The sequence below is a fragment of the Athalia rosae genome, chromosome 6 (assembly GCF_917208135.1).
Source record: "Athalia rosae chromosome 6, iyAthRosa1.1, whole genome shotgun sequence".
Classification (NCBI taxonomy): Eukaryota; Metazoa; Arthropoda; class Insecta; order Hymenoptera; family Athaliidae; genus Athalia; species Athalia rosae.
In genome coordinates this window covers 12,832,391-12,853,828 of record NC_064031.1, presented here as the reverse complement: position 1 = coordinate 12,853,828, position 21,438 = coordinate 12,832,391, and the positions used below count along the sequence as shown (strand labels likewise).

Genomic DNA, 21,438 nt, shown 5'->3' with positions numbered 1-21,438 from the left:
GTCATTCTCGTGTTACAGGTAAAATACGACGGACACAATAGCGAAAATTGATCATTTCTTTTGAAAAATATTTTTGAATAGTTTCGCATCGCGCGTCACTTCGTTGGAAAATTTTATTCACCCATCTTTTATCGCGTGAATTACGAGCGAGTCTTCTATCGCTTTTACACTTCTACAAGAATAAGGAGAACGCAAACCCCGTGGTAGGGGGTAGCGACTAACCGGGAAGAATCGAGTAACAGAAGCTGCGATGGAAAAGGGACAAGAGTAAAGTGGAAGGAGGAACTGCGGACGTAGAGAATTCATTCGACGCTAATCCCCAAGCCCTTCTCATCCACCTCATTGTGCTCGCGGACAACTGGACAAATTTAATTTCTGTTCGGCAGCCAACCCTGTGGGGGAAATGTCGCGTCGTCCTGATCCTAAAGCCTCACGGGACAAACGCGTACACCCGAAATGAAAGGATGCCCCCACCAATATATATGTGACAATCACCCGAGTACATGGATGACCCCGAGCGCCTGTCTACCTATAGTTAAAACGCGATGCGGACACGTTGCTATTATTAACGATGCTACGCCGATAAAATTATACCGAAAATTGATAGAAACGAGGTGGCGACGTTCTTGGGTAGATTTTTCATCTTCCAGCCCCACCCGAGAAATGCTCGTGCGTTACCCCGTTGGTTCCCGGTCGCTGTCCCTTAGGTATTTAATTCTAGGTCAGTCATTTGTCGCGTCGTTAGTTGACCAACGGTAATAGATCGGACTATTCGTACATCCGAAAGCACCGAATCCGGAATACAATAAGTCTTCGGCGTATAGGAGGGGGGTGGGTGGGGGGGGGGGGGGGGGGGGGCATTAACTACGCCGCGATCTGTTCAGCTGCTTTCCCTCTATTCCCATATTCCTACTTCTGCCCTCGGGATATCGCTGGCTCAGCTAGCTCTACTCCTCTTCCCGGGTTTGCGAGACCCGGATAAAGCTGCCGGTATACTTTCAACCCCATAACCGTCACGACCACGACCGTGCCTCGCATCTCCCTGCGGTGATGTCGCCTACCAAACCGGAGGAGTCCCTTATGCCCCCGAACGACCGACGTATACGCGAACATCTACTTTGTACCGACCTCGGCGTACTCGACACTCGGTGTACGGAATATTTCGCAATAACATTATACTCGCGGTAATGTTTGGAGAATAGAGAGAGAGAGAAGAAAAAAAAAATTCATCCCCGAGGTAGCCGACTCGTATCTCTAGGACCTTGAGCGTCCGCTCCTTGAAAAGCTAATCCTTGCGGGGAACGAGTGTGTATATATATATAATATAAAATCGACACTTTGGACGACGGCGTTCGGAGGAGGAGGAGGAGGAGGAACTAAAGGAAAGTGCAGCGAACGTCGTAGGGGAATATCCACTCGAAGAACCATTCCTTAAGTTGGGTGGTTTATTGTTACCGTAGCCCCCGTTCTTCCGGCGACTGGAACTGCTCTATAAATACGGAAAATACCGACTACGCGTGGAGATATCGGGTATAGTCTGGAGGTTACGACTGACCCAGACATTCCGTGTGAAAATTTTTATCGTTATCGCTACCGTAGTCGGAGTTTCTGCGCACCTCCGATTTCCAAAGTAGTACGTAATTTTAACAGCTGTTCCGAATACGGGTATACGTATACGTACATATACGTGTATATCGTCTGGATATAGAAGTACGCAGCGTTAGGTGACAGGTGTCAAGTGACGGGCGACAAACGACGAGTGACACTTCATTAACACCTCGCGGAAGCCGTTGTGTCCCGCCGCCGTAACTCCTCTCGCGTCCTGCAGCGGAGCTTGAGGACTTCAAAAGAGCTCGACTCGTCGTACACAACGTTATTGTTCGGGAGGTCGGTTGGTTTTCTACCGTTTATGTACGGGTCGTTGATTGCATTTGGTACTTATAGGGCGCCCGACACTTTTCGCTCTCTCTCCCTTCTCTCCGACGTCGATCGTAGGATTTCAACCCTTCGGAAAACGCTGTAAATATCGGTGAAATTTCCGCTATTCTTGAAAATAATTGACGAGAGCAGCGGAGTGACGAAATTTTTTGACCGTCGCTAGAAAATGACAACTTGTACAATGTACAAGCAAAAGTTCTTGCCACGGTCCGACGGAATTGTTTCGAGAAGAAGACTGATGGAAGGTAGAAGAAAAAAAAAAAGAAGAAGAAAAAAAGTGAGGAAAAAAAATTTATTAGATAGCGTTAGAAAAGCATATATATATATATATAGCGTTGCAAAAAGTCGGAAGAATTAAGGAAGGGGATGGCTAAAGGTGGTCATCAATTCTCAAGGAGTTCTTCTCTTCACTCCAATTAAGATACGGGCTTTCGTGACTTCCGGGCACGTGGATCACGCTTCCATATACCGACTGCGAATTTGGCGAAAAATAGTTCAGATGAAGGTAATTTCAACTCCGGCTACGGTGAATCGCACGAGCCACGGCCATTGATGTAGATATATATATCTATTTTTCTGTTTTATTTCCACTATTGTCTAATCGATCGACGGCGACAATCTTTGATCGCCGAGTAGTGGACGAGTTTTTCAATTCAGCACCGGGCTACAGGTATCTACTTTTCTAGCCAGAGATTACCGCTTACCGTAACGGTAGTTACGGTAGGTGTTGTCTCGACGGCGGTACCGGCACCGGTGTTGCTTGGTGCAGGTGATAAATTGCCGCAGAATACGTTATCCGCTTCCATTCCTCCAACCTCGACGTTTGGATTACGCGAACCCCTTTCTCGGTTCTCGAACTCCTCTCCACTTCCTCTGACTCGGAATTAATCAACCGGCTCTTCGGGATCCCCACCAAAATTGGATTACGACCATCGCGTTCCTGCAATAGCTGCGGGAATGGCCCGTCTATTATTTCGTTTCGCACGCCGTGCACCTCTTCGTTACAACGGAGTAGAAGAGAAAAAAAAAAAAACAGGAAGAAACGAAGAAAGAGAAGGGGGAAGGAAAAGGAATAGGAAGAAAAAAGATGCGGGAAGGGAAAAGTTAATGGAGAAATTTTATAAGTTGAAGAAAAATGGAAGAGGAACTCTATGATCGGAAACAATTTTGTTCGCTGATTTATAACGTGTCACCGTCCGCCCGCGCTCACGCCGCGGGAACGAAGCAATCTTGTACCGTAGTTATCGATTTATTGACTCCAAAGTCCCTCTTTAAGACACCCCATGTAATATATTATATATATATTATCCTTATATATTTCAGATAAAAATTTAATAGCGCGATTTTCCACCAGAAATTCGCATTTGGCTTTTGATTTTTAAAAACCGCTGCTGTTTCAGCTGTCCCGATACCTCCGGTGTCTAGATTTTTTTATTTTCTTTCGAAATATACTCTCGGGTTTTAACGCGAGCTTCGTTGATATTTGGTGAGCATTATAGACGCCGAAATTGAGGTCCCGGCGAACTTATAGCTAGGGGTATTTTCCGTTACAGAACTTGGACCCGATGCAGGTTCTGACCCCGTGGCAACTTTACGGCCCACCAGTTACGTGCTGAAAATATAAAATATAGAAACAAATGGGTGAGCTCTCACGGGCAGCTTTCCACGTTGTATGTGACATCGCGCGCCGACCGACAAGTTTTTTTTTCTTTTTTTCAACACATCAAAACCCTTTACGGTCGTTCCCGTTTTCCAAGGTATATACTAAAAATGACATCGCATCGCCCATTTCCCTCGCGAGTCGAACGCAGGAGGTAAAAATATCAACAATATTTGACCGTACGTAGCGAGACCTGATATCTTTGGCGTGATATCCATCGCCTGTGAAATATCGAGTATTACGTTTCACAATTTTCACAAGTGTTGAGAGAAAACGAAGCCGTGCGTGGTTTCGCTTCGTCGAATAATATCGCAATTTGGAGTACTACGTATACGGGATCCGGACGAACCGTGCGCTACCCGACTTTGCGCTAACGTCGTTCGCCAAATGACATTACAAAGTTTCTCGGCGTTAACAAACGGGCAACTATATCGTATACACATGTACGTATATCCTCGCAACGAAATGGTTTCTCGGTACTCCGTAACCGATTATACGAGGACGGTATTGGGAATGTGTTGTAACGTATACATGAGAGTCGAATTCGACGAGTGCCAAACGTCGTGTTACGAGAACAGGTGTGCGATGAGATAGTCCTCGAATTTTCCTAAATTCCTAGATTTTCTTCGCTCGCCCTCGTCCGCCGAGCGAGCCCGGCAAATGACCCGGAGCTCAGCTTTTCGCAATTGTGCGTTCATTAAATAAGTTTTGGAAATTATACGCGCCCGCATAGCCGGCGGCCAAACGGGCGTCGGACGGTCCCGCAGGTTACGACCAACCCTGTCGGACTTTCCTCTGCCGGAGACAGTTCCTCGAGAACTCGTATCAACTGACTCGTCCGCAGCGAACAACGTGCGTAATTTCGCGCCACTCGCTCGCAGACCCTATAATGACTTTGCGTTCCACCTCCGCCGTGACCTCTCCCCACTACTATTCACCGTCACGTTCACGTTCACATCAACGTGTACCGTTTTGGATAACTGCCGCTAACTTCCGGTACGTTTAATTCCGTACAATTGCACAGCCCGAAACCTCGAACGAATGCCCCCCTGGACGGGCGAATAGATTGCCCGGATGCCTGACGATTTTTGTCGAAGGGAATTTTCGACGTCAATTTCTTTTTTTCCTTTTTTTTTATTTTTTTTTTTGCCCGGATATCGTTGGGACTGAAGTACCCGAGGTCCTCCAACGATACGATGATTAGCCGCCGAGTGGTTACTCGTACAATTATACGGCAAGGATATTTTCTCGGCCGAAGCATGTGCCGCTCCACTGTATGAACGGACCTTAACTTGTAATAATGCTACCGTTTCTCTTTGAGCAACTCGAAGTTACGCGATCTGGGCCTGATGCTTTTTCTAGCAGATCGTGTCGCGTACGTAATTATTATACATTCAATACGTTACGTATTCAGACGCAATATCGAATAACATCATGTATATTCGCGGGCCACAGCTGTCCGCGATCAAGAAAAAGGCGATGTCTGTGCGCGTAGCTTTTCGCTGATTACAGTGCTAACGTGAAACGCGAACGCTTGCGATAACATTTGGAATATAAATTTATTATATCACTCCTTTAATATTTATATATGTATACGTATACATTACACGTATATGTATACCACACGCGATACACGTATCACACGATGAAAGGTGGTATAGCGGTGCTAATGGGTTATATGTGGGTAAAGGTTATCGGTTCAAACGCCCTCGTTGCTAATTGTTTTTTCGTTACTCAACGATCAACTCGTAACCTATTGATTTCAGTGTGTTATCGATATCTCGCCACGTGTTCGATATCATCCAACGTGACGAGGTGGTACGCGATGAGAAATTATCGTCAAATAAACGCTGAGCCCCGAAAATATGATCGCTCGAATGTTGATTGTTTTAGAAAAAAATAATTTTTTAACCCGCGTTTCACATTCGATTCACGTATTTTAACTACTTCGAAATTACTTCCGTCCGGTCGTAGATTTATCAATTTGCTTGTCGATCGTTTAGAGCTCCAAGTTTCATTCGATTCGTTGAGAATTTTGTTCTCCGGCTTGAGAATGGAATTTTATGCGTAACACGTTGGTGCAGATTTTATGCAATGTGCATCGCGCTCCGTTCGACGAATTCCATGTATATATATATATGTACTCGTACGCGGCATTCAGGTGTATTTTAGCCCGCTAGTCTCTCCGAACGACCTGGTGATGAATTCGTAATCACCCATTACGTCTGTATTGAAACGGATAAATACATTCAACGTTCACGCAGAGGTGTGGGAGGAGATACGGCCGTGTAAACCGACACCGCGTAAAAGTGTGGGAGTGAAAAAACCTTCTCGCAAGGGGGGACGCGTACGGTTTCAGAAACTCGCTGGATATCAAATCGTACACACTATACGTCGTACGTGTACACTCGCACATACCTACGAGTGTACATAAATTATTGTATATACGGTGAAACGCCGCGTGCCGCAATTCAACGCTACAGCGGTGGGTCTCCGCGTAATACTTGAATGGTTCGTCACTGACGCCTTCCTTCCTTTACTTCGGTTAGTTCGTTCATCGTTACCACCTAACAACGTAGTACGTATATTGAGTTGGGACTCGCGGTAATCGCGTCGGGTTTTTCAAAAAAAAAAAAAACGCTGCCACCGATTATTCAATTGTAGCAACAGCTTTATCGTACCTCGATTATAAACTAAACTCTGATTGATTGGGTATACGTATCGAGGAAATATGAAGTTCTCGATTAAGTGCACTCGAAATAACGTGTGATAGGAAGTGGAGTTACTGTGATTACGAATTATTGCGCGGACTTGGATATATTTCTGTACTGCTCGTGTGCAGAAATCATTGGATAACATCTGTGCGATCATTACAAGGTTTCCTGGCGTGTTCGCACGTTTATATTTAACCGTCAAATAAGTGATTTTCCACGATAAGGAGGCCATCCGATGAGTTGATGTTGACAGAAGTTTAAGTATATCATCGTCGCGCGTATCACCGGTATGTATTTAAATGAATACTAAAGAAGATCAAATACAATAAGTTCACATAACGCGGGGCGTGTAACCATCAAAAACTTCTCGATCGCAACAGTTTTTTTTTTCTGGTTGATTTTTAGAATCGTGTGCACATACGTAGTCGTGTAAAAAAAAATTTACTTATCTGATTACGTTATAATTGGTTGGCTATATTTAGTCGTGGTTAACTAACAATAAGAAAAACAAGATTAGGTATACGGCACAAGTTACGATGCACGGCGCGTAACGTGTATAAGGTTGAAATTAAGTCCAGTTAGTAAAACTATACGACCTTGGAAATTGTGCCTCATTATGTACGTACGTACGTATCGCAAATAAGGTTGAACGTTAACGTTGAACCGACGAGGGTATGCAGCACGGGGGGGACTTATTCGCGACTTACTTCGTTTACTTGGAAATATATAGAGCTCCTAATGTCGCTGCTGCACTTACACACCCACTCGTGATCTCAATTAATAGCCCGATTATTGTTACGGCCCAGTTCAGTTTCAAGTTTTATTAAATAAATTAGGCGACACATTTTACGTTGTGTGTACACGTATGTATATACGAGATACGTATGAATGACATTCACGTCCGTAATACACGAGTCATAATAAATCGCCCACTATATGATTCACGTCATTCTGAATAACCGCGTGGCTCACGCAACTCAATTTTTCCACATACCATATTTATTAGTATTCATCGTACGTGTGTAGGTAGGTCCGACTCGACGAGTAATCGTACGAAATGATTGTCGGTATTTATCATCGATATCGTCATTTCACCTTACAACTAAGTGTACGATTTTCGAATCGATTCACTGCACACGTGTAGCAGTAATTTCGTACGAATTGTGAACTTTTTTTTCTACTTCCAAGTTTTCTCTTCTCTTGTCGTTTTACCGTTACGCCGATATGGCTCAACCCAATCGATGATCGTACGTGAAATTCTTTTATTGTAGCCGCGCAATGACTATCGACGAATAAGGGAAAAATAGCGATTCGAATTCGATGCCGTTATTCCTTCTCATAAACTAATGTAACCGGAGACACGCGGTCTGCGATTTCAGATCGTATTTTATACCACCCCCGAATGAGAATGATAAGTAATTCGCTTCCTTCATTTTTCTGGTCTTCGAACGCCAGGATTCGAGTCCGAGACCCAGAACTGGATAATATTCAAGGCGAAATAAGGCGACCCTGCCCAAATAAATCAACATCAGACTCTAGGTTGGGTCGAGGGTGTCCCTGACACGAACTTGCGCATGACTCAGAGTCCCGCCGTGTATATGTAAATTAGTCCGACGAACCGTTCGCCGTGGACTCACTCCACGTGGGCGAACGTGTGACTTGTTATACTATATGAGTTCGACCGATAGACGCGTCGGATATTTTCAAATACGAAAATACCCCCAAAATTCTACTGGACAATGTGCGGATAATGTATTTTCAATTTTCAACCCCGTTCGGACGATTCGGTTAGATTGAGAATTGCAAAAATTTGCTCGACTGGATCGCGCTCTTGACGGTCACGTTGCGGTTGCCGCGTGCCGCGTAGCGTCGACGAACGTGTTACGCACTCGATCATCGATCCGTCGAGCTTTTGCGGTGGCAAATTCAGCCCCGTACGACGGGGTGCCGCTGGGTGACAAACGATGTGTAGATTTCGTTGCGCGGAAATATCGCAAAGCGTACATTACACGCGAAGGTATCAAATGTACGTTATTATACATCGCTGATTCGGGATTTTCCAACGTGTTTTATACTCAGCCACGTATGTACGGTGTTACGTATGTAATGGGGTATTGTGTTAATGCACCCACTATACGTACGTACGATCAATCGTTGCGTGAATTCCCATACATCTATCGGGCACTAACTCATATTTCTATTTATCACCCAACCAACCTCTACGCGCTCCACGTTGAAAATTATTCACGTTAAACGCGACGACGGTTGATACGTACACGCGCATATACGCGAATCGTTATATTTCACCGGTTCAAATATGTACAAGGTTGTTTGCCTTCGATCGGCATTGTTAGGCAGCTTTCGGAATTATAGGAGTGAAATTGGAATATGGGTTGAAGATATTTTTTTCTCTCTCTCTCTCGTCCGATTCGTTTGTCAAGTTTCTACAACATCGTGCAGAGGCATTGATTTTTTTTTCACGCGGTTATATCTAATCAACTTATTCGGACGGCTTCATGAACAATTTTTCTTTTTCATCTGCTCGTCACTCGTTCGAAGACTGATTCGAAATGGAGCGAATACCGAATGATTGAAATCTGGCTCGCTCGCGTCGGTGGTGGGAATTTCTCTATTCTTAACAAATCATGAATCGAAGGAGAGAAAAAAAAAATAAAAAACATTTCGCCCGTGCGGTGTAACCTCGTACTTGTACTCGTCGAAATAATATATAAAATATCCGCGGAGAGTCGCATGTCGGATTTAGCTAGGAAAAATCTGGAAGAGCTATTCCACCCTTTCCATGTTCCGCTATCGATGTCCCGGAGGGTTGACATTACAAGGGTCGTCGAGTAACTTGAGAGGATCTGTTCTACCGTAGAAGTACCTACTTTGTTCCGGTTTGCCTTGCTCCACCTCACCTCTGTTCCGCATCCATCCTTTCTTCTCTCCTCTCCTCTCCTCTCCTCTCTCGTCTCCTTTCCTTTCCTTTGCTTTGCGCCGCTTCGCTTCGCTCTGCTTACCCATGAATTTAGACACCCTCCTAACCCACAATAGCATCAAACAACCCAAAGACGAGATAGCTTTACACACCCACGCGAGAATCTCTTGTGTCTAACAATAAAATTATTTCAAACCGATGTCGTTAGAGTACAATAATAATGTTACGTGAAATGAGAGAGTGAGTGAGAGAGGACATTTTCTAGACGTCTTGTACTACCCTTGAAGCGAAGAGATGTTATTTCCTTTAATGCCTAATCAATAATCGATTTTATATCATCGTCAGCGCGGTCGTTACGTTTCCTCCGAGTCCCCCTTGGTGGTGGTGGTGGCGATGGTGGTATGAACGATGCGAAATGAAATATTTCCTGCAATATGACGCTCCTGGAATCTCTGCTGCTGCGGCACCGGAGACTTTTGCTTCGCGGGATCGCGATGCCCCGCCAGTTTCTATCCCGTACCCGCAACACCGTTGCAGTTATCCGGACTTTTACGATCCCCTGCAACGCGGTTAGACTCGCGTTTACCTTACGCTCCTCGATACCGCTTAAGCTTTCCGATCGCGGATTCACTCGTAACCCTCGAGATACGATGTGTATCTTTACGACGCGAAGCAGCTCTCTACTCCATTGTTTGAAGTTATGTACACGCCGTTTTAACGCGTCGAACCGGGCTGACCGTATTTTTTGAAAAATCATCTTCCGCACTTGCCCTGTACGATTCATCGTTCAAAAAATTATCGTCGCCCCTCACCCGTCCGACCCATTAACACACGAGTCCGCTGTTCCTTGTTTGTTTTATATCATAATTTCCCGCGAGAGAGAAATTGCAATTAGAATCGGTGAGTTGAGACATTTATTATACATCGGCTATTCTATGTCTAGATGTTTTCACGATAAATATGCCAAGGGCAATTTCGTCGTCGGGCCCTAACAGAAGCATTTTCAATACGTGAGAGAGCAAATTCGGTCGAGCAAACTTGCAACCTACTCTCATACCAGTGGTATGTACACGTGTGGTGTTTGTACGCTGAATATGGATTTACCCACGTCCGGAAGTGGTCGACTTTGTCCGCGAGGGGATACGTACGGGGCACAAAGAACGGGCGAAACCATTTTTCTCAAGTATCCTCGAGAAGTGGACTTCTTTTGATGTTTGATACGCCGCCATTACAGAAGAAACAGAACCAAAAAGAGAAAAAAAAAATCGTACAAAGCGCGAAAAGAATATTTGGAAATGAGGTCCCAATAAACGAATTACTACATTTCTTGATCAAATATATTTTTTCATTTATTCGGTAGCTTCTTCTTTTCGTCGAAGAATGGCATCCTACTTTCATTTTTTCATCAATTTACGAAGAAGCGTACGAGTTCTTGGCCCTTCGTATTTATTTTTTTTTTGTTTTTTTTTTCGCCTTCATAAACGTGTATCGAATATTCTCAGAGTTTGATGTTGATCACCAAGCTCAGTATGGTAGCGAGCAGTTTCAGCACCACCTCGATAAGACTGTCATCCAAACCACCCGAACCTCCGCAACTCTTGACTTGGGTGCAAGCGTTGTCGTAGGCCGAGTTGCACTGACTTTGGTAGTCGGATTGACCGAGGAGACCGTTGAGCAAATCGATCACCAGATTTATTACCGCGCACAAGAGAGCCAAAACTGCTGACAGAAGTTTCGTCACAAGATCACATACTGAGGCCAGCAGCGACGAGAGCAGAGCAACCACGGCTGCTAGGAGAGGTCCAAGCTGCGATTGGGTGAATGAAAACAGTTATCAGATCGTCGTTCGATCGGAATCGGTAAAATTGAAAACGCAATCAGCTTTAGTTAACGTCTGCGACGGATAATTACCACCAACGTGAGCGAAGAGCTGAGTCCAAGGGCTGTTCCAGCTCCCGGACCGGATACATTTCCAAGACCGGATTGACAACTGCTCAAAGTCGAACTGCAGGAGTTCGATAAATCGGTGGAAGATTTCGCGTTATCGCACGGAGTCGGCTTTATGGACGATTTCGCTGGTTTTTTAGCAGCCGCGTCCGCCATAGAAACTATGGCGAGGCTGCACACGAGGAGGATCGCAATTTTGGAGACCATTTTTTTTGTTATCTGGGAAAAAAAACTTTGTCAGATATTTTATTTCTCGCGATTCGATGCAGATTGTCAAGGATCTCTCGGTTGATGGGTCGATTTTCTTTTTCTCACCTGGGAGGTGATTACGCTGCTGGCAACTCGAGAGCGGTATGAAACTAGACGTTCGGTTAGCGTTCTGATCACTGATGTCGGATCGTCGACGGGTCAGGTATTTATATAGGAAAGAAAAGTGGTAGATTTTGTTACAGTAAAAATTTGATGTTATTTTTTCATCCTCATCAAGCCCTCCAGACATTCAGATTCACACCCCTCACGTTCGACCGCACTTGTGTTAATAACGCTATTGACGTAGTTGTATTTTTCATGCGATTCCGACGTCGTTAAACTTGGAGCAAAGAAAGAGCAATATTTGTCGACTTGGTATCCCGAGGGATGTCTCTGTATCTTGGGTAATACGGTGGTCGTCAGATCAATAAATCTTCTTTTAGCTAAATATTAGAAAAAACTGAAACAATAAACGCTTCTGCAATTTTTGCTATCGTCGTCTTCTGGTCATATCGCGTCATCGTTGGGAAATGTTTTGCCGTCACTCCTTGTGACTCGGCATCATATTATTTACACCGATACCATAGTCTCACGTAGAATATCGAACCGACCGAGGTATCTCAAGCCCTTGAAAAAACAACGAACTAGAAATGATTTTACATTAGGTGGGGGCGAAGATAAACATGTCGGACGGTATAACACGGTTTTGTAGTTCAGCTGAGACCTTTTTACCTCATTCTAAGATGACTCGTGGTCGCAGCCTCCTCAACTTCGATCGATGGGGTGGGTTCTTCATCGGACGGACATCATTTGCACGTAACTGTATACAGAAACTATAGCGTTCACATTTAACGACTCGATTTGAAAAAAAAAAAAAAACTACACCTTGAATAAGGCAGCGGTTGCCGAATCTCCTCACATCTGTTTGCCTTATTTCGGGTTCGGCTAATTCTTTTTTTTTTTTTTTTTCGCTTTCTCGCTTTAATGTCGTTGCGCCCAGCTACTGAATTTTCCGTTATTTGGCATCCCGCGTGTTGGAATCAGATGAAAAAAGTATTCGAAAATTATAGATTATGTACGTCTACATCTGCTTACATCTGCTCAAAATTTCAACCAAATCATGTTTTCCCTCAGTGTACTACATGAAGTTTTCAAGTTGAACCTCTCGGGATAGGCGGTAAATTTTGCTCCAAATGAAGGCCAAACAGCAGTTTAAAAAAATAGAGCACTTTTTTCGAATAGTCCCACGGGAGCCCTACGTCAACGGATGATTCAGTTTGTTAACGTTTACTACGACGGAAAAGCAAAAGAAAAATCGACCACACCGTTTCATTACTTTGACCAAGCCCAGACTTGAATTGAATTTCTGCGCCGTTTTGGTTTTAATTATTATTTGGATTTGCAATATCCGTACCTACTCTTCGACGCGTATGTGCCTCACCAAATTTCATAGAGTTCTAATAAAATGAGTAAAATAAATCCAGCAGCTTGAAAATTTTTCGTGAATATAGACACACTGGGATCGGGAAAAAACTAAAGTTGGTCCTTTTTCTTTTTTTTTTTGTGTGAAAATCACATTTGACATTCGAATGCGTGTGGTGGAATTGAAATATTTGTAGACTATACGAGCGTTGTCTCATATGCGTCGATTGAATATTTTATCAGGCTTGACACACTATTTGAAAATACTCAGCTGGCCTATTTGATAAAATTATTGAAGAATAACTTTCACGGTATCAACTCGCGAGTACCTTAATTCGTTACCTGTTGTTACCTGTTGTTAACAACAGGTGCTCGGGTATGGGAATAATAAGTCATTCTACGATCAGTGATTACTGTTATTATTATTATTATTATTATTGTTGTTGTTGTTATTATTTGGTTCTTTTTTTCATCGCCAATTCGATTGTCATCTTTCAACCGATATTGCCGGTAGAATTTTGGAAAAACGCATCCAACTCATCGATAGTTTTTAAGCTATCCCTTAATCAGATGATATATTGAATGAAAGTTCCATTGAATAGCTTATCAACACAAGCATGATTTGCAACAATTTGCCCAATAGCTCAAAGCTACTATAATAATCTCGATAATATTATCGTAGTCGGCGTCGTTATTGCACTGGCTCTTTATACTGGTTGAGTACTTGTCGCACCAACTGTCAATGTCCTTCTCGAACACATTTATGTCGATATCACCAATCAATGTCCCTAGCAGTAAAACTGCTAATTCTATCACAAGGTCAAGTAAGAAGTTCAATAACTTGACGGACAAACTTATTTTGACTGAGATTACAAGATCGAGGATGTCCAAATTCGCTATGACCTTGATAAGCAGTCTTATTGTCACGTAGAGTGTTAATTTCTGTAAAAAAATAAAAAGTAAGTAAGATTTTATCATTCATCCAACGATTCAAGCGGTATGAATTTTATAAGGAATCATCCCTTCGGCTTACAATAGATTCGAGGATTAGTATGGACACAATGATTTTGTAGGGGTCACCGGTGCATTTCGAAATCTCACTACGACACGTGGCTATAGTAGTGTCGACTGCATAGTACATGTCATCTTCGTTACCACCATCACGGCATTTGGTTGCGGTTAGTTCCGCGGTGGCGAATGAAGCAGATACCACGCAGAGAAGTGCAACGTAAATTATCTTGATCGAAGACATCTTGGATTTCTGCTAAGAAAGATAACTTTTTTTTTTTTTCCAACATTTGATCGGTTACTTATCTATTTTGACTCGTAGAGAGTGGTCGTGATTGGTCACGCTTCTTTCTATTCATACATTATCAATTGCACAGCGAATTATCTAGACTTTTCATCGTTTTCATTGAAAGATCAATTTTTCTTCAATTGTATTGCTAACTCTTCGACTTCTAGTTGAAAACCCGATGGTAGGACATCGCCGTCATCATCATCATCATCTAGGTCTATTAGAGTGTACGAAATGTCTTACCTTTACGTCATGAGCTACCCTGCAGATGAACGAAACGCGGTTCTGTTACAACCGGAGTTGTAACTTCGTCAAACTGTGGTTGGACGATAACTCTGCCATCTCGTATCCGGATATTTATATGCCTCGATTTGATCTACTATTTTCAATAACTCAGACAATGATTAATATTTCTTCAGGTCAGAGATGCGTCAGAATATTGTTTCATGTGGTGTTACCAGTTATTTCACTAGGGGTGTCAGTCATATTCTTTACCGCATACACCAAATATGCACGTTATCCTAAATATTGATACAGATTCATGTTTCAGGTTTTAAACACAAACCCCGCTCTTGATGAGAATTTCCAATCGAGTACCTTTATTCATGCAATCTCCCAAATCTATCCGCATGCACCGAAGTATCAAAAAAGTCAAACCCTTCGCATTAACGAATAGAAGTAGTTTATTCCGGACTACATCAGAGCCCAAGAATATCGGTAGAAAATCAAACTTTCGAACACTGTAGCAGCGTTCGCGTACGACCGTACAACGGTTCACTTCAAACTTTCCGGTTACAGCTTTATTATCTTTATAAAAAACAGCAGCTGATGTGCAACTTTTTTAAAGCCATCGGAATGATGTGTGTATGTACGATGTTACTCTCGTTTATTTATTTAAAAATCACCAACTGGCACATTTGCTGCACATGTATTACGTTCATAGCGTATACATGAATACCGGAGGTATTCAAAGACTTGCCGATGTACAAGAGTTTCAGAAGTTTCATTTTCGTTCGATAACTCTTAGTAAAAATAACTCGGTGAATATCTTTTCACCAAAGATCGGCGGCCGAGGCGGTAGGCGCGTAGTGTTCGAGAAAAATGTATCAGGTGGAAAACAAATCGTTGGGCCTTGGAGTCAAAGGTCAAGGCCGATTCGAACATCGAAATCTGTTCGCATCGATGTTTGATTACATGGAAAATGCAATCAACGGGCGTTAAGTTAACTTTACCGTATTCTCGATCGATGAGATCGATGATCCAAAACTGAAATAGTCGATCGGTTGCTCTCTTCTAACATTCGACTAATTTCCAGATCGAAATTACACCAGCCACCCTTCTCTTTCAGAGCTGACAGAAACTTTCATCGAAACATAATGATTACGAACTGACCAAAAACGCGACGCTTGGGTTACCGACTCGTTCATTCGTTGATGGATATGGACTGCTGAAACTGAATTCACTTTCAATAAAAATGTACGCACGATTTTCCTCCCCTAGTTTATCTATAATCCACGCTTATAATATTTTTGTGTTTCCGGTATCAGATTGCTTTGTAAAATAACACAGTGATTGACGTACTTCCATGCCTACGTATCTTGACGCTGACGACGTGCGAACTATGGGAAGAGGAATAAATACGGTCGTTCTTTGCCAACTTCGGATTTCGATCCTTCGATCGCTATTAAATCTGCGATCGTAGTGTTGGTGCACACCTGTACGTAAAATTGACAAAAATCAACAATTCATTATTCCAGATTCTGTGCGCACGTCACGCTCTCCCAATTTCACGAACGAATGTCGATTTTCAGGGATTACGTCTCGATCACGTTTCTAAAAATCGGAAAATTCTCAATACTCAACACTCAGAGAAATCGAGAAGCTTTTTCGTGACAGCTTGGAAAAGCTGAGAAATATTCCTCGGCATTGAAATATGTCCATTATTTTTTTCCGGCTGGTGTAGATCACGCTGTTTATTGGACATATTTTTTGATCGCAATTTTATTCATACCTAGAATATTTACACCTGCCATTTGCTTGGAAACAACGAATGTCCAGCGACTCGATACAAAAGAAATGATGGCCGATTGTTTCTCCGGTCGAAGTAAATGCGGAAAAGAAGGCGATTTTATATTCTGCGACTAAAAACTATTTCCACCGTCATTCGGAAAGGTTTATTGCTACATCGTTTTCGGAAATTATGAGTCGCAACCTCGGCACCTTCGATCTAAGAATTCCCTCATCAGGCAGATCATCATTCGCAACGAACTATAATGTTACCGCACACTGGATTCGATTGAATTTTCGAAACCCTTCGAAATTGTTCTCGAGGACTTTTCAAAACTCTGCATTTTCTCCTCGTATCATTTTGTGATTAGCTAGCTGTTATTTGCTTCGCGTCGTTTTGCTGAACTGCAGCCCAACGTTCATTCTTATCACGAAATCGGATCAATGCGTGATTGAGAAATCGTAAAATAGTTTAACTTAATGCATCGAATTTTCATCTTTTCAACTATTTTAGCGTCACGAACATAAACGTTATCTCGCATGCACGGTGTTCGAAAAATGTGCCAAGGTGTCCGCAACGTAACGAATATACGAACCAGATTCAATGTTATTCATCTCTGTATACATATGTTGATATATTTCGGAAATTCGTTGCAACTGTTCGAGGTGAGGATAATTCACGAAGGGACTAGTAGGAGTCATTGAATTAATCCAATAATTAGTTCTCATTTATTTGATGTTCGTTTTTATTTTTTGATTGATATATTCGGTAACATTTCCCATGAATAAGTGTTTACTCTCAATAATGCATCGTTTTTCGTTCGGATGATAGTTATCTCGACAGTTGTATTACGCGAGCCTCAACATTCCTCAGTGATATTTGAACGGTGGTTCTTGAACAGGGAATCGAAAAACGATTGAGTTACGGCTGCATACATATTACAAACCCAACGCGAGCAATAGATTGGCCTTCAAATTGAGACAGATGGTGAGAAGTGCTTGGACATAAACGCTCAAATTGACAAGCACACTGGCAGCGACTATGAGATCAAATCCAGTCTTGCACGTATTGTAGAGATTTCCCAAAGACACGGCTATATTGACCCCACCGATGACAATGTTTATGCAGCCTGCGAGATATATGACCAAGAGGATAATGATTTGGAGAAGCACAGCGAGGTCGATCGTGCTCGGCAGACCTGACAACCAAAGGTTGATACTGGCTTTCTGTTGATGGAAAACAAATTATCAAACAAAAGTCACATCATCAAGTCGTGTTGACCAGAATAAGAAACATGTCGAAGAAAGTCACGAGGGTCAATCTTAGTGAGAAACTTATCACTCTACTCACAATGTCGAGCACGATGGAGATTAAATTACTGTAACCCCCGGAGCCCAGCGCATTCACACACTTTTGACATGTACTATTGACCGCACTGGATAAGTCGGTTTTAGTGCTACCAGGTCCAGGGATGGTTGGAACAACCGTAGCGTCACAGACAATTGAAGCCACAGCCAGGCAGAAAAGGGCGAAAAACATCATCTTGGTCGAAGGCATCTTGGATTTCCTCTATTAGAAAGATATATCTTTTGTCTTCTGTATATTTAACTATTCATTAAATTATCTATTTATTCATACTGATAGAAAGTGGTCATGATTAATTTTACTTTTTTCTCAATTACGAATTATAGATTAGACAGAAAATTATCTAGACTGTTGATCGTTTCCATTGAAAGATCAATTTTTCTTCTATTGTATCGCTAATTCTTCGACTTCTAGTTGAAAACCGGCAAAATTTACACCGATAGTAGGACATCGCCATCATCATCATCATCATCATCATCTAGGTCTATTAGAGTGTACGAAATGTCTTACCTTAGCGTCGTGAGCTACTCTGCAGATGAACGTAACGGTGCTGTTGCAATCGAAGTTGTAACTTCGTCAAACTGTGGTTGGACGATACCTCTGCCATCTCGTATCCGGATATTTATATGCCTCGATTTGATCTACTATTTTCAATAACTCAGACAATGATTAATATTTCTTCAGGTCAGAGATGCGTCAGAATATTGTTTCATGTGGTGTTACCAGTTATTTCACTAGGGATGTCAGTCATATTCTTTACCGCATACACCAAATATGCACGTTATCCTAAATATTGATACAGATTCATGTTTCAGGCTTTAAACACAAACCCCGCTCTTGATGAGAATTTCCAATCGAGTACCTTTATTCATGCAATCTCCCAAATCTATCCGCATGCACCGAAGTATCAAAAAAGTCAAACCCTTCGCATTAACGAATAGAAGTAGTTTATTCCGGACTACATCAGAGCCCAAGAATATCGGTAGAAAATCAAACTTTCGAACACTGTAGCAGCGTTCGCGTACGACCGTACAACGGTTCACTTCAAACTTTCCGGTTACAGCTTTATTATCTTTATAAAAAACAGCAGCTGATGTGCAACTTTTTTAAAGCCATCGAAATGATGTGTGTATGTACGATGTTACTCTCGTTTATTTATTTAAAAATCACCAACTGGTACATTTGCTGCACATGTATTATGTTTATTGCGTATACTTATTTCCACCGTCATTCGGAAATTACAAATTACAACCTCGGTGCCTTCGATCCAAGAATATCCTCATCAGGCAGATTATCATTCGCATCTAACTATAATGGTACTGCACACTGGATTCGATTGAATTTTCAAAGCGTATCGATTTTATTCTCACTGTCGAGGATTTTTCGAAACTGCATTTTCTCCTCGTATCATTTTGTGATTAGCTTTTCTTTGCTTCGCTTTGTTTTGCTCGAATGCGCTATCTGTTAATAAAAAATGAATAAATTACATCATTAAATCGTACCGGAGACTGCATCGGATAAGCCAGTGCTATCGTCACCAATGGCATGGAGTACCGGATCGACGGTATGGGCAAACTAGAGCTACGCAGAAAAAAGGGAAACACATTATCTTGATCGAAGATATCTTCGAATGCCTGTTTGAGCATAAAGAAATTCAATCGCAGACAACGATAGCCACGACAATGATTTTCACTATCCTTCAGACGATACAGACCCTACATTGAGCGCCTGACGGCAGCCAACCGGACATACTTTGGAGTAAACGCTGTAATATTTTCGAAAATAGCTGAAAAAACTTTTGACCATCCTAAATATTGATGCAGACGTCGCTGTCGTGATAATGCTAATTGCTAAATTTTTCGGTTTCCGCGCTAGCAAACCGTTACTGATTACTGATAATTGATATACTGTAATGATTTATAAAAATTACATATAATTGTGAAATCATCTTTCATTTTAATGATGGATAATATCCATTCTGTAATTGTTAACGATTCAATCCGATCGAATCGATACAAGCAACGGCGTGTGTCGGAATACTTGTGCCACGTCGAAGTATGTATTGGGAACTCGATAATTTCAACAGCCGTCCCGTTTATCGAGGATAATGAACTTTCGTCAATGTTCAATTTGTCCAGATAGAAACGCGGCGGTAATAATCATTGTATATTAAATTGTGTAAATTATCTATCAATTAATTACATTCGTTGCGAATTTTCGAACAGATACGTCTATCCCATGTATTTTGCGAAATCTCAAATTTCCAATTTCCGCATCAACCCTTTTACGGTAATTGAATCGATCATTTTAATTAAAACCTACAAACGGGGAAAAAAAATTCCCTCTTTCACTCCGAAATGTTTTTTCGTTTTTCTCAATCCGTTTTGTTCGTGTAGTTTGGCGTTTCGAAAATTCCCCTTTTTGTCAACTTACCCTATAAATATCTCGAAAGTCAGACATTATCTTCCGTGTCCAACTTTCATCAACCCCCTCTATAATTTGAGTTCAAATAATGACCCCATCATCTGCATTTCCATTTTTTTTTTTTTTTTTTCTCTCAACTATCAAAATCCGAAGCAATCCTCTTATATTTGATGTCATTCAGTCGTAAAAGACGGTCGACATCTGCTGAATTCTCACAGCTTGTATTTAGAATTGAGCTTTCACTCCGTAATATAAACTAGGTAACGAGTACCACCAACGACTCCGTAAGGTATATCAAATATGAGCGGAGAAGAATCAAGCTCTGTAGCAAACAACAGAAAGAAAAAAGAAAGAAAAATAAAACAAATCAGTATTGCCGTGAAATCTTCCTAACTTTATTACATTATATTTTCAAAATCCGGCTTCAACTTCTAACAACGAAACTACATTCGATTCATCTACCTCTAACCACCACGTCGACGTTTATCGAAACGCAAAAATTGTAACAAAATTCGACTTTTCTGCAACGCTTTTTGCCTTGCAGGGAAGAAAAATTGTCGAATAAAATTTCGGTGCATTCATCTTCTTCAGAATGAAAAAAAAAATAAAAATTATTTCTTTATTCATTTACTTCCATAATTTCTGCCAGTTTTCGAGAATATCGCAAACATTTATTTCGCTTGGGAATGTTTGCCTCCATCACGCCTCTTTTGTGTGATACCGTATAATAATTAAAAAACTTTTTACTGCCTTTCGTATCATCTCAGATTTACACAAGTTAATTAATGATTCAAACATCTCCTTTCATCTTCCGAAACTCGATCTCTTCTCATCTTTACCTTTAAACTCTGTGGAGCCTTTATAAATTCACAGCAAAATTTTTCTCTTTTCGTTTTATTTATTTAATTATTTCATAATTTCTTTATTTGCTCTCTCTCTCTCTCTTTTCTTCAACTTGACGTCCACGCCACAAGTTTTATTAATGAATTTTTCTCTTTTTCAAAGTTTTTGGTTCACCCGTATGTAGGTATACCTACTTTCATACGATGGTTGTACGTATACAGGGTTTACGTAATTTTTTTCTTCTGTCGCCACGATTAGAGCACGTATTTCATGGGAGGAAAAGCAATCGAGAAAGTTCCGGATTAAGGATGAAATCGATCATTTACAATCTCAAACTACGGTCACAAGGCAGCGAGGGTTCGGTGCAAAGGGGGGGGGGGGCAAATTATTTGGTGGTGCAGGTTCGTGTACGTCACTTTGAAAAGAAGTAATAGCAGAGTTAGAACTTGGGGTGAGAGAATCATGAAGGAGAAAATGAAAAAAAAGTGCACGAAGAAGTTGTGCGTAAAAAGTTTATTCGTTCCATACCAAGAGTTTAAAAAGAAATTAGACGTCGATGTAATAAAATGAGATATACTTACCCGTTCTGAAGCACATCTCTCTTGAGGTGTATACTTCGGCTCGGTGAAAAAA

At 41.8% G+C, this 21,438-nt stretch overlaps 4 protein-coding genes and 1 long non-coding RNA gene across 24 annotated transcripts in view; 2 read left to right on the top strand and 3 right to left on the bottom strand.

Annotated features, from left to right (window-relative positions):
• Positions 1 to 21,438, top strand: part of LOC105690854 (disks large 1 tumor suppressor protein) — a 311,797-nt gene that overhangs the window by 262,432 nt on the left and 27,927 nt on the right. The gene's annotated exons all lie outside the window — the stretch shown is intronic.
• Positions 10,574 to 11,661, bottom strand: LOC125501438. Its single transcript, XM_048657433.1, has 3 exons — positions 11,513 to 11,661; positions 11,162 to 11,416; positions 10,574 to 11,057 (listed from the first exon to the last, which is right to left on the bottom strand). Exons 2-3 carry the CDS (start codon positions 11,402 to 11,404, stop codon positions 10,749 to 10,751), a joined length of 552 nt encoding a protein of 183 aa, XP_048513390.1. The 5' UTR covers positions 11,405 to 11,416; positions 11,513 to 11,661; the 3' UTR covers positions 10,574 to 10,748.
• Positions 13,279 to 14,544, bottom strand: LOC125501437. 2 transcript variants are annotated; one of them, XM_048657432.1, is made up of 3 exons: positions 14,409 to 14,544; positions 13,902 to 14,132; positions 13,279 to 13,810 (listed from the first exon to the last, which is right to left on the bottom strand). In XM_048657432.1, the coding sequence occupies exons 2-3, from the start codon at positions 14,118 to 14,120 to the stop codon at positions 13,475 to 13,477; spliced, it is 555 nt and encodes a 184-aa protein (XP_048513389.1). In that variant the 5' UTR covers positions 14,121 to 14,132; positions 14,409 to 14,544; the 3' UTR covers positions 13,279 to 13,474. The 2 variants fall into 2 exon arrangements, with proteins under 2 accessions (XP_048513389.1, XP_048513388.1); XM_048657431.1 differs by having other exon boundaries at positions 13,902 to 14,129; positions 14,409 to 14,541.
• Positions 14,641 to 17,059, top strand: LOC125501443. The gene is made up of 3 exons (XR_007279030.1): positions 14,641 to 15,641; positions 15,713 to 15,882; positions 15,977 to 17,059. It is a non-coding gene; the product is annotated as an uncharacterized LOC125501443 (long non-coding RNA).
• On the bottom strand, positions 16,879 to 18,178 carry LOC125501439. Its single transcript, XM_048657434.1, has 3 exons — positions 18,049 to 18,178; positions 17,524 to 17,740; positions 16,879 to 17,399 (listed from the first exon to the last, which is right to left on the bottom strand). Exons 2-3 carry the CDS (start codon positions 17,728 to 17,730, stop codon positions 17,112 to 17,114), a joined length of 495 nt encoding a protein of 164 aa, XP_048513391.1. The 5' UTR covers positions 17,731 to 17,740; positions 18,049 to 18,178; the 3' UTR covers positions 16,879 to 17,111.